We start from the raw sequence: 13,230 nt of genomic DNA, 5'->3' as shown, positions 1-13,230 counted from the left end.
TCTATTCCGTCTTTGTCCGCATGCAATTCACCCCAGGGTTTCTGGATTTGTAGTTAAATTCTCATTTGTATAAGACACCGTGTAACCTTCTTTTGCTTTAAGGTACCTTTTGCTACGTGTGTCCCCAATCTGCATGATCAGCTCCTCTGTGTCCCAGTCTGCTGGAAAACTGAGGACCTGTCACCTCAACAAAAGTGGCAAGTGTTTCCTCTGATTTCCATTTTGCACTCTCTGCCTCTTTTTGAGTATTGTCGGTTTTTTTGTTTTGTTTTTGTATTTTGTTCTTTAAATGCACATTATCATAAAAATCTATATCCTATAAAGAGAGATGGGCCTTTTTATTGAGCACTACCTTGTAGGGCTTACGAACACAACAGAAATAATCGGATTAGTGCTATCGTCATCTCGATGGATAGCACTTGTGCGCATGTCCTTTTTTTCATTCCTTGGACCAAATCGTTCCACAGAAGAAAAAAAATTGCCATAATCGGATGGCACTCTGCAACTTATGCTTAAGGGTCTGTCGAAAACATTGAACCACACTGACATCTGAGTGCCGTCCATTTTTCAGACACACTGCGTGTAGAAGATGCACACTCTGACCACACTCTGACCACACTCTGACCACACTCTGACCACACTCTGACCACACTCTGACCACACTCTGACCACACTCTGACCACACTCTGACCACACTCTGACCACACTCTGACCACACTCTGACCACACTCTGACCACACTCTGACCACACTCTGACCACACTCTGACCACACTCTGACCACACTCTGACCACACTCTGACCACACTCTGACCACACTCTGACCACACTCTGACCACACTCTGACCACACTCTGACCACGATTATCAGACCGAGAGAGAATCCATTGTGTAACCGTAGCCCAATGGCATTTATCAAAAGGTGAGCTGCTCCCAGGATTCTCTGGAGGCATGTATTACTACTAGTAATGAGCGAGTATACTCCTTGCTCAGGTAGTCTCTGTGTATTTGTAACTACTCGGAAATTAAGTTTTCCTTGCCGCAGCTTCATGATTTGCTGCTACTAGATTACATGTGGGTATTCCCTAGCAACCAGGCAACCCCCACATGTAGTCAGGCTGGCTAATAGCTGTATATCATGCAGCTGCGTCAACAAAAACAAAATCTCGGAGCAGTCACAAATATTCGGAGACCACCCGAGCGTGCTCGGGAAAACCCGAGCAATGAGTACACTCGCTCATCACTAACTACTACCCTGTGAGCCACACTTGAAATAAAAGAAGACCTGGTGACAGATAATATTTAAAGGGGTTTTGCAGGATGAAGAATACTTGCGTGATAAATACTCTACCACTTCGACGCTTGCAGCGTCCGAGGTCCGTCCCTCACTAGCACAGATCGGGGATCTCCACTAACGGGGACGGCGAACGCGGACCAAAAAGAAACATTGCGTTAGCGCAATCCGCTAGCGCTATGCGCTTAACAAATTGCCCTAACGCAATGTGAACCTAGCGGTCTGTTTTGGATTTCTACAGATTTTTGTAGAAATAATTCAAATCGATGGACATTCCACATCTCACGCCTATAAAGTTGAGTTACAGAAATACATACCCTGACTGCTTCCATTTTTGTATTCAGTGCTGTTAGTCTTTATAATATTTCTTTTGGGGGGGAGGGGGAGGATAACTTGTTTCTATTCAAAAATATTCTATTCAGACAATTTGCTATTCTTCTAGATAACCTTTTGGGAGGAACGCCACAAATGCCATACCCAAAACATGCTATGTTTTGCAAAGAAAAAGCAAAAAACGCCACTGACAATCAAAGGAACCAGTTCACCTAAGGGTTTTGTCTTGCATATAACCACAAATAAGTGGTAGTTTGATAAGTTGTCCTCTTTGGCTCCTTTTCACATAAACACAGCTGTGTCTTGACCTTCACCATAGTTAGGTATAGAGAAAGGAAGTATGCAGGGGAGGAAAGGGGTCTATAATGATAAAAACTTGTGCTGACTTCTAAGACCATAGTGCTCTCTTTGCAGTGTCTGCTGTTTGATATGTAATTCCTCCACATAAATCTTCGTCTGTTCTGCACATGGGTTTTTTGGTTCCTTGACTGCTCATAATGAGTTTTTGTGAAGACCGTACATCAAAAGTCAAGGATAACCCAACCACCCTTTTTATGTCTCAAGGAATGGCAACCTGTAATATGTCTTTCAAATAGAAGCGCTGTAGTGCCAATGATTACACGTCATACCCAGAGCCAATTTTGTGTTCTCGACTGTGAAGCAGTAAAATATCTAAGTTTAGAATCCCTTGAAGAGTAAAGTACAATGCTCAAGATGTGTTTTATTTCAGTTTATCTCGATGGTGCCTGTCAAGGTGTTTTAACTGCAGTGCCGATTTTCTGCCTAGCTTTAGGGTACCGTCACACACTGCCATTTCGATCGCTACGACGGTACGATTCGTGACGTTCCAGCGATATCGTTACGATATCGCTGTGTCTGACACGCAGCAGCGATCAGGGATCCGGCTGAGAATCGTACGTCGTAGCAGATCGTTTAGAACTTTCTTTCGTCGCTGGATCTCCCGCTGTCTAGCGATGCGATCCAGCGATGCGTTCGCTTGTAACCAGGGTAAACATCGGGTAACTAAGCGCAGGACCGCGCTTAGTAACCCGATGTTTACCCTGGTTACCAGTGTAAAAAAAACCAAACAGCACATACTTACATTCTGGTGTCCGTCAGGTCCCTTGCCGTCTGCTTCCCGCACTCAGTGACTGCCGGCCGTAAAGTGAAAGCAGAGCACAGCGGTGACGTCACCGCTGTGCTGTGCTTTCACTTTCACTTTACGGCCGGCAGTCACTGAGTGCGGGAAGCAGACGGCAAGGGACCTGACGGACACCAGAATGTAAGTATGTGCTGTTTGTTTTTTTTTACACTGGTAACCAGGGTAAACATCGGGTTATTAAGCGCGGTCCTGTGCTTAGTAACCCGATGTTTACCCTGGTTACCCGGGGACCTCGGCATCGTTGGTCGCTGGAGAGCTGTCTGTGTGACAGCACCCCAGCGACCACACTACGATTTACCTACGATCACGGCCAGGTCATATCGCTGGTCGTGATCGTAGGTAAATCGTATAGTGTGACGGTAAGTGTGGATTCACACAGACCGTGATTTTACTCCTTTGACTAATCCTCAGTAGCTGTTTTGGTGTGGCATATCTGCATTAAAATCAGCATGCAGATATTGTGGGGGATTTTGAAGCAAGTGCAGCTTGTAATTATATTTTTCCCCTGACCCACTCCTGGTTTTGGCTTACACTTACTGAGGTAAAAAGCTCACCAAATACTCAAGACGAGCACGTGGCCTAAATCAATCAATATTCAAATAAAAAATATATATATATATATATATATATATGAATATATATATATATATATATATATATATATATATATATATATATATTCATTCAGACCAAAAGTTTGGACACACCTTCTCATTTAAAGGTTTTTCTGTATTTTCATGACTATGAAGATTGTACATTCACACTGAAGGCATCAAAACTATGAATTAACACATGTGGAATTATATACTTAACAAACAAGTGTGAAACAACTGAAAATATGTCTTATATTCTAGGTTCTTCAAAGTAGCCACCTTTTGCTTTGATGACTGGTTTGCACACTCTTGGCATTCCCGCAGAGACGCGGGATGTCTACGTCCTTTATGACATCATCATCGCTGTGCCCGTCGCTGATTGGTCGAGGCCTGGCGGCCTCGACCAATCAGAGGGCCGGGATTTCCAGGACACACAGACACACAGACAGACAGACAGAAAAACCCTTAGACAATTATATATATAGACTAGATTGTGGCCCGATTCTAACGCATCGGGTATTCTAGAATATGCATGTCCCCGTAGTATATGGACAATGATGATTCCAGAATTCGCGGCAGACTGTGCCCGTCGCTGATTGGTCGAGGCAACCTTTATGACATAATCGTCGCCATGGCAACCATTATGACATCTACGTCGATGCTGTGCCCGTCGCTGATTGGTCAAGGCCGCCAGGCCTTGACCAATCAGAGAGGCGGGATTTCCAGGACACAGACAGACAGACAGACGGAAAAACCCTTAGGCAATTCTAACGCATCGGGTATTCTAGAATATGCATGTCCCTGTAATATATGGACAATGATGATTCCAGAATTCGCGGCAGACTGTGCCCGTTGCTGATTGGTCGAGGCAACCTTTATGACCTCATCGTCGCCATGGCAACCATTATGACATCATCGTCGCTGTGCCCGTTGCTGATTGGTCGAGGCCAATCAGAGACGCGGGATGTCTACGTCCTTTATGACATCATCGTCGCTGTGCCCGTTGCTGATTGGTCGAGGCCTAGCGGCCTCGACCAATCAGAGACGCGGGATTTCTACGTTGATGCTGTGCCGGTCTCTGATTGGTCGAGGCCGCCAGAGAGCCGGGATTTCCAGGACAGACAGACAGACGGAAAAACCCTTAGACAATTATATATATATATATATAGATGTGTATGTATATATATATATATAGATGTGTAAATGTGGCACCCCTAGGGGTATTTGCCACAAAAATAGTTACTGACAGTAAATACAAATACTAAAATAGCAAGACTGCACTACCACCTCCGGCCAGAAGGGGGAGCTCCAGAGACTCCCCTTGATCCATTCTGGTCTGAGAGAAGAAATGGCAGTTGGGCTAAGGAGCTGATAGTGAGAGGTCATACAGCTGAATTTCTAACAGCCCTATGACGGTTTCCAGGCCCAAATCACCGGCCTGAGGAGAAGAGGGACAGAGAAAAAGGACATTGTGAGAACCGGGTAGCATTAATCACTACCCAGAACAGGCGCAAAGACGGATACCGGATCCGCGGCTGTATTTATTATATATAATACAGCAACCGGAAAACGTGAGGTGATATCAGCTTCACTAGGGCCGGACGCAGCAACAGATAGAGTTCAGTGGTACTCCTGAAGGGGGTAAGCAGATAAAAGGACTCGGGTTGCCCGTCGAACCAGGACCCAGAGGGGACAGATTGGGCTGGCAGCCAGTTGACATACAGCAGCAGGGCCACATAGAAACTGCGTACAATAAGAGGCGAAGATCCCGGCAGGGTCAAAGTAACTCAGAGTTCCCATACAGACTCCGGTGACAGGACTGGTTGTAAATCCTTTTATGTTGAAGTAAACTGGTTAAACGTTTCAGTGCCTCAGTCTTTCATTTGGACAATAGCCATCTATCCAGGATCAGGATCATCACCGCTGGGAGAACCTGCTGCTGATCAAGTAAGTGCCTGTTCCCTCACGATACCCTTTACACTGTGCATTGCCTGAGACCACAGCACCGGGTCAAGCCACCCGTGACATCCCCCTCAAGAGACAGACCCCATTGGTCCGGTGTTGGGTACCCCGGTCTCCTGGGCGTTATATATATATATATATATATATATATATATATATTATGTGTGTGTGTGTGTATATATATATATCTATCATATAACGCTGGGAGCGTCACTCTATCCGAAGCCTTAATAGACTGCGCAGGCGCGACGCTCCCAGCGTTACATTATAGATGCCGCCGAGAGCAGGGGGTCGGGAGTACGGGGAGATGCCGCCGAGAGCAGGGGGTCGGGAGCACGGGGGCGCCGTATGTGCGCCCGGCACAGAAAGTTTTTACTTACGCCAGTTCCGGCGCCATTGTCTTTCTCCTCCTGGTGCCGGAATCGGCGCCTGCGCAGTACGCGCTTTCCGGCGCCATTTTATTGAAGACACACTGCAGTGTCTTCAATAAAATGGCGCCGGAAAGCGCGTACTGCGCAGGCGCCGATTCCGGCTCCAGGAGAAGCAAGACAATGGCGCCGGAACTGGCGTAAGTAACAAATTGCTGTGCCATGAGGCATTTCCGCCGCCAATATCTTTCTCCTCCTGGTGCCGGAATCGGCGCCTGCGCAGTACGCGCTTTCCGGCAGTGTCTTCAATAAAATGGCGCCGGAAAGCGCATACTGCGCAGGCGCCGATTCCTGCTGCCGGAGTCGGCGCCTGCGCAGTCCGCGCTTTCCTGCGCCATTTTCTTGAAGACACACCTGCAGTGGAGCCGGACGAAAGGTGAGTATGGTATTTTTTTTTTTTTATATGGCAGCAGCATACGGGGGCATATAATACAATAGTGGCGCAGGATGGGAGCAGCACATGACATAACGGGCGCAGGATGGGAGCAGCACATGACAGAACGGGCGCAGGATGGGAGCAGCACATGACAGAACGGGCGCAGGATGGCAGCTGCACATGACAGAACGGGGGCGCAGGATGGGAGCAGCACATGACAGAACGGGCGCAGGATGGCAGCAGCACATGACAGAACGGGCGCAGGATGGCAGCAGCACATGACAGAACGGGCGCAGGATGGCAGCAGCGCATGACATAACGGGCGCAGGATGGCAGCAGGATGGGAGCAGCACATGACAGAACGGGCGCAGGATGGCAGCAGCACATGACAGAACGGGCGCAAGATGGCAGCAGCACATGACAGAACGGGCGCAGGATGGCAGCAGCACATGACAGAACGGGCGCAAGATGGCAGCAGCACATGACAGAACGGGCGCAGGATGGCAGCAGCGCATGACATAACGGGCGCAGGATGGCTGCAGGATGGGAGCAGCACATGACAGAACGGGCGCAGGATGGCAGCAGCGCATGACAGAACGGGCGCAGGATGGGAGCAGCACATGACAGAACGGGTGCAGGATGGCAGCAGCACATGACAGAACGGGCGCAGGATGGCAGCAGCACATGACAGAACGGGCGCAGGATGGCAGCAGCACATGACAGAACGGGCGCAGGATGGCAGCAGCACATGACAGAACGGGCGCAGGATGGCAGCAGCGCATGACATAACGGGCGCAGGATGGGAGCAGCACATGACAGAACGGGCGCAGGATGGCAGCTGCACATGACAGAACGGGGGCGCAGGATGGGAGCAGCACATGACAGAACGGGCGCAGGATGGCAGCAGCACATGACAGAACGGGCGCAGGATGGCAGCAGCACATGACAGAACGGGCGCAGGATGGCAGCAGCGCATGACATAACGGGCGCAGGATGGCAGCAGGATGGGAGCAGCACATGACAGAACGGGCGCAGGATGGCAGCAGCACATGACAGAACGGGCGCAAGATGGCAGCAGCACATGACAGAACGGGCGCAGGATGGCTGCAGGATGGGAGCAGCACATGACAGAACGGGCGCAGGATGGCAGCAGCGCATGACAGAACGGGCGCAGGATGGGAGCAGCACATGACAGAACGGGCGCAGGATGGCAGCAGCACATGATGGAGACCATATACCAATATAAATGCTCGCCACCCGGGCGTAGAACGGGTTCAATAGCTAGTAAATATATATATATATATAATTTTCTCTATCTATTTGGTGAGTTTTCTTACCTCAGTATGTGTAAGCCAAAACTAGGAGTGGAACAGTCACGGGAAAAGTATAGAAACACGTCACCACTTCTGTATTTATCACCTACTCCTGGTTTTGGCTTGCACATACTGAGGTAAAATACTGATCTAATATCTATAGTATATTTTTATTTTTACTACTTTTGCAATATGATTGACTACATAACATGCGCAGAATCTCTGATCTGCTGCTTTTGTTTTCTGCACGGCTTCCTGTAAAGAAACCAGACATTATCTGGAGGAAGCAGTTGTATCCCAGAAGGGCCTTATACTGTGTGGGTTGTGTTACGTGCTTAGGACATGGTGAAAATGCCCAATAAATGGCGAACATCCTGCCCAACATAGCATGGCCACAAAGCCCTAGATTGTACACCTTACTCTAGGGTCAGGTTTTTGAATGTTTCAACAATGGGTTAAAATATTCCTCAGTATTTCGCAATGTGAATACGATTTCTTAAATACGTCTCATTTTTCCAGACAGACACCATTATAGTCAGTCCAGTGGTCCTGGTGCTGTTTGCATCCATTATCGAACAGATCTGTCTTTTGCATGAATTTCGTTCACTAGTGATCACTAGTGGTGTTATACACAGGAGCTCTGTATATAGTGTACAGGTAATACAGTGATAACTAGTGTTGAGCGATACCGTCCGATACTTGAAAGTATCGGTATCGGATAGTATTGGCCGATACCCGAAAAGTATCGGATATCGCCGATACCCGATACCAATACAAGTCTATGGGACACCAAGTATCGGAAGGTATCCTGATGGTTCCCAGGGTCTGAAGGAGAGGAAACTCTCCTTCAGGCCCTGGGATCCATATTAATGTGTAAAATAAAGAATTAAAATAAAAAATATTGATATACTTACCTCTCCGGCGGCCCCTGGACATCACTGCTGGTAACCGGCAGCCTTCTTTGTTTAAAATGAGCGCGTTTAGGGACTTCCATGACGTCACGGCTTCTGATTCGTCGCGTGCCGCTCATGTGACCGCCACGCGACCAATCACAAGCCGCGACGTCATTTTCTGGAAAATAAAACCCAGGAAATAATGGTGGAGTTGCAGTTTGTAAAATATATGGTAATTCAAAACTACATCTCTTCCCCCAAAACAAAGAACGACAAAACGTCATATTTCTGTGTTGGCAGAAAAATAAAGTTATGACACATAGCAGAAAGGACTGGGGGACGAATTTTACAAAGAAATGGAAAAGTGCAGGATGAGTGTAAGGAAATCCCGATCTGAAGTGTGGGTTCTGCCTTATTTGTTGACGGTGTAAAATGTCGCTCACCGTTTTAATCGGCTGGATCACTAAAAACATTAGACATTAGCGTTCTGCCTTCTGTCATTTGCACGATATGGTGGGAAATTCCTGCAGGTCCTGTACCCAAGAGGTTTTGGTATTTTTAATTTGTCATTTAGTAAAATATTGCTGATTAGAAGTAAAATGTGAAATATTCAGATGATGTACATGAAGTAAAGTTTAGAAAAGCATTAAGGCTACGTTTACATTAGCGTTTTGCGTGTTTGCGTCGGGCGACGCAGCGGCGACGCATGCGTCATGCGCCCCTATATTTAACATGGGGGACGCATGGACATGCGTTGTGCTGCGTTGTGCGACGCATGCGTTTTTTTTTTTGCCGCAAGCGTCGGGCGCAGAAAACGCAACAAGTTGCATTTTTCTTGCGTCCAAATTTCTGCAAAAAAGGACGCATGCGTCGCAAAACGCAGCGTTTTTGCGTGCGTTTTGGTGCGTTTTTATTTGCGTTGTGCGTTGCGTCGCCGATGCAGCGGCGCACAACGCAAATGTGAACGTAGCCTAAGAAGCAGTGGTAGAACGGTCTCTCCGCAGCACTTCTTATTCCAATCACCTTATATATGGTGGTGCGCACAATGAAGCTGCATATTACACATTCCCTGCCATGTTTTATTATAGGCCTTGTGCTGTCCTTTCACTAGAGAACTGGTTCTGGCACGTTTGTGACTTTATGGATTGTTTTTATTTGAAGCTGTCAACTTTGTATATACCTTTCTCGTGATGTTGGCACCTGTCATTCTGTAGGAATGCAATGTTTGTTCTTATACTATCCTGCCATTGTTTTCCAGATCATGATCGAGTTTTGTCAAGGAGGAGCGGTGGATGCAGTAATGCTAGGTATGTATGCCTTATCTTTCCACACTAATGGTTTTCTATGAGAGAATATGCCTACAATTCTGTTTTGCGATTCAAGAATGAAGTCCTCATTGCTGAAATAACTTATTAATCCCGTGTCATCGATTCCGGAAATTCTACTGTCATTATAATGTGAACTTAATCATCTTATGCCAACAGTATGGTTTTTTTAGATTTAAAGTGGAGCTCCAGACTTGTTTTTTTTTTTTTTTTTTAAATTTTCCCATCCATTAGCAATATGTAACATATGACTGCATTAAAATAATAACCGATTGCCGTCTTCTGCAGTTTCCAGCACTCATCCGATCCCTCTCCTGCAATCTACATTGTCTGTGCAACTCACTTCAGCAGCATTTAATTCATTTAATTACATACACAATATTGATAGACAGAGAACCTTCATTACTTGTTTTATATTTTTTTTTATTAAAGGGAAGATGAGCTACATGACTTCATTGTTTGAAAGCCAAAATGAGAAAAAACTTTCATCACTTAGCCTATAGTGGCTTGCAAATGTATTTGCACCCCCCCCTTTGGCTTTTTACCTATTTTGTTACATTACAACCTGTGGTTAAATATTTTTTAATCCGATTTGTGTGCAATGCATCAGCAACTAAATGGTCTAAGTTGGTCAAGTGAGAAAAAATATGCATAAATTAAATTTTGCTATGAAGCCCCTAAAAATTTCTGGTGCAAGTAATTACTTTCATAAGTCACATGCTTAAGGAAAGGAAGTTCACCAGTGTGTAATCGAAGTGTCACATGGACTGTCAATATATACGCACCTTTTCTGAAGGGCCACAGAGGCTGCATCACCACTAACCAAACATCGCCATAAAGACCAAAGAGATCTCCAAACAAGTCAGGGACAAATTAAATTAAGTACAAGTCAGGGCTGGGTAATAACAAAATAAATATCCAAATCCCCAGGAGCCCATTAGATCCATTATCATCAAATGAAAAGAACATAGAAGCACAACAAATCAGCCAAGATAGGGCCACCCACCAAAACTCTCAGACAAGGCAAGGTGGGCATTAATCCAAGAGGTAGCACAGACACCAAAGGTAAACCTTAAGGAGCTGCAGTGTAATTTGAGTTAGCCAAAAGACCTCTCTGAGACATCCCAAATGAATGGACAAAGGTGTTGTGGTCAGAGAAGACCAAAATTGAACTTTTTGGGCACCAAGGTAAATACCATATCTGGCGCCAAACCAGCACAGCTCATCACCCCAAGATCACCATCCCCACAGGGAAACGTGGTGGTGGTGGCAGCATCATGTTTGGGGATGTTTTTCGACAGCAGGGACAGGCAAAATGGTCCGAGTCAAGGGGAAGATGGATGGTGCAAAATACAGGAATATTCTAGAGCAAAACCTGTTAGTCAGTGATTTGAGACATTGACCCAAAGTATGCTTCTAAAGTAACACTCAAGTGGTTGAAGATGAAACGTGTCAATGTTTTTGAGTGGCCTAGCCAAAGCCCAGACCTTAATCCAATTGAGAATCTATGGTCAGACTTGAAGATTGCTGTTCACCAGAGGAAACTATCTAAATTGAGGGAGCTGGAACCATTTTGCCTTGAGGAATGGACAAAAATCAGACTTATCCAAAGCAACTTGCAGCTGTAATTGCAATTGCTGCAAAGGGAGGCTCTACAAAGCACTGACTTTTTAGGTGGGTGACCAGTAATGCACACTGAAGTTTTCAATTATTTTGTCCCATTTGTTTGCACCACAATAAAAAGAAAACCAAATATTCTCTGTTGTAGGCATGTTCTTTACATCAGCTGATCCAAACCCTCAAAAAAACCCTGTGAAATTCCAGGTTGTGAGGTAGCAAAGCATGAAATACTGTTGGTGAATACTTTTGCAAGCCACTGTATCTTTACTGCAAAGGAGAGCAGTGTATCCCGTAAGGACAAAGCTGGGGAATCGTTGCCACTCAAAACCTGGTTGATTAATCAGGTTCCAGTGCTTAATTTTACATGTAGTTTAAAGATCAGAAACCACTTAATTGACGTGCACTGATTGCTTGGAAGGGAAACCTAAAAGTCACACCAATGTTGTCTTCTGTTCTATGCTAATGTGACAGAACTTTTTACGTGTTCCTCTGCATTGGTCAATGAGTTGTTTCACAATTTTTGAATCTCCATTCATACCAAGGAACTCTCAGACCCTTCCATCTGCTATACAACCAATCCTATATTGTGTGCCATCGTTTGGATTTAATTATTCTTTTGTAAATGCTTCCTGTTTTGCTCTCCTATGCATGTGGTTAAAATTTGGATGGGGTGACTGATTCTTGTGGTTTATGTTCTGCTGACAGAATTGGATCGTGGGCTGACAGAAGCTCAGATCCAGGCCATATGCAGACAGATGTTGGAAGCACTGGCGTACCTTCATAGCATGAAGATCATCCATCGAGACCTGAAAGCGGGGAACGTTCTTCTGACACAAGATGGGGACATCAAGCTGGGTGAGAGGTGCTTTTCTTGTCTTTGAATCCCATCTTGTTGAAGATGTTGGTGCTTGATTTTATGACTCCAATATACCTTTGCTAAATCTTCTCAATGACTTTCACCATAATCCTTATTCTTACTCCTGAAGGAAACCCAAGCAATTCCTCCATTAATAATTTGCTTTAAAGGGAACCTGACAGCTGATACATGGTGGCCTATCCAGGGGCAGAATGTTTCCGACAATGGCTGCATGATTTCAGCCATATATGTTTAACTTAGAAGTGCTGTGGTATTTGATAGAAAAGAATAGTTTAATAGTCAGAGGCCCAAGCTGCAATATAGACTAGTCGGATATGCAGGTACCTGGCGGGTTCTCCCTGCCCACTGCCCTGAGTGACGGGTCTCTCCCTCTGTGTATAGGAGAGAACTATTACTCAAGATGAGACCCACTAGTTACCCACATGTCCGACTAGTCTCCCATGCGGCTAGGTCCCCAGCGGCTATTAAACAATTTCTCTCAAACGCCGCAGTGTTTCAGAATTGAACATATATGGCTAAAATCATGTAGCCTGCCTGTGGATCAGGCAGCATGTATCAGTTGTTTCCTTTTTAAGTCCATTACCTGTAAGAATATAAGATTAAAAATGGTGTTGAGTCCCACCAGGACCCACATTTGTCAAAATCGTTAATTTTTTTTATCCCTAATGAGTCTTTTATCCCTTTTAGAATGGAGTGGCAGATTGGCTGCATGTCCTCTGCTCCATTCATTCTCTATGGGATAGCTAGAAATAGTAAAGTATATCTGTGGCCCCACAGAGAGAGATTGGCGCAGCGGTCGAAAATGCACATGCTCCATTCTAATGGGGATATAAGTGCCCCGTTCTGCCCCTACCCATTAATACGTTATCACTTATCCTATGAATGGATGTTAACTTGTTTGCCCCGTTTTAACTTCATGTATACAACTTTTCTACTAAAGAAAAAAAACACTCGAAGAAAATTCTGCAGACTGAAAACTGTTGGAAAGTGTCTGTTTATTTACATTGGTAATTTATGGGTTCAGTGTAGTCCACCATAATGTAGCATTGGCATTGCT

At 45.5% G+C, this 13,230-nt stretch overlaps 1 protein-coding gene across 1 annotated transcript in view; it reads left to right on the top strand.

Moving 5' to 3' along the window:
* Nucleotides 1-13,230, top strand: part of STK10 (serine/threonine kinase 10) — a 141,124-nt gene that overhangs the window by 68,184 nt on the left and 59,710 nt on the right. The window contains exons 3-4 of the mRNA XM_069764105.1: nucleotides 9,610-9,658; nucleotides 12,002-12,151. Of these exons, the coding sequence (XP_069620206.1) occupies nucleotides 9,610-9,658; nucleotides 12,002-12,151 (199 nt within the window). The remainder of the gene's footprint in view (nucleotides 1-9,609; nucleotides 9,659-12,001; nucleotides 12,152-13,230) is intronic.

This window comes from Ranitomeya imitator, chromosome 4 (genome assembly GCF_032444005.1).
Source record: "Ranitomeya imitator isolate aRanImi1 chromosome 4, aRanImi1.pri, whole genome shotgun sequence".
Classification (NCBI taxonomy): domain Eukaryota; kingdom Metazoa; phylum Chordata; class Amphibia; order Anura; family Dendrobatidae; genus Ranitomeya; species Ranitomeya imitator.
This window is presented reverse-complemented; position numbering and strand designations above follow the sequence as displayed.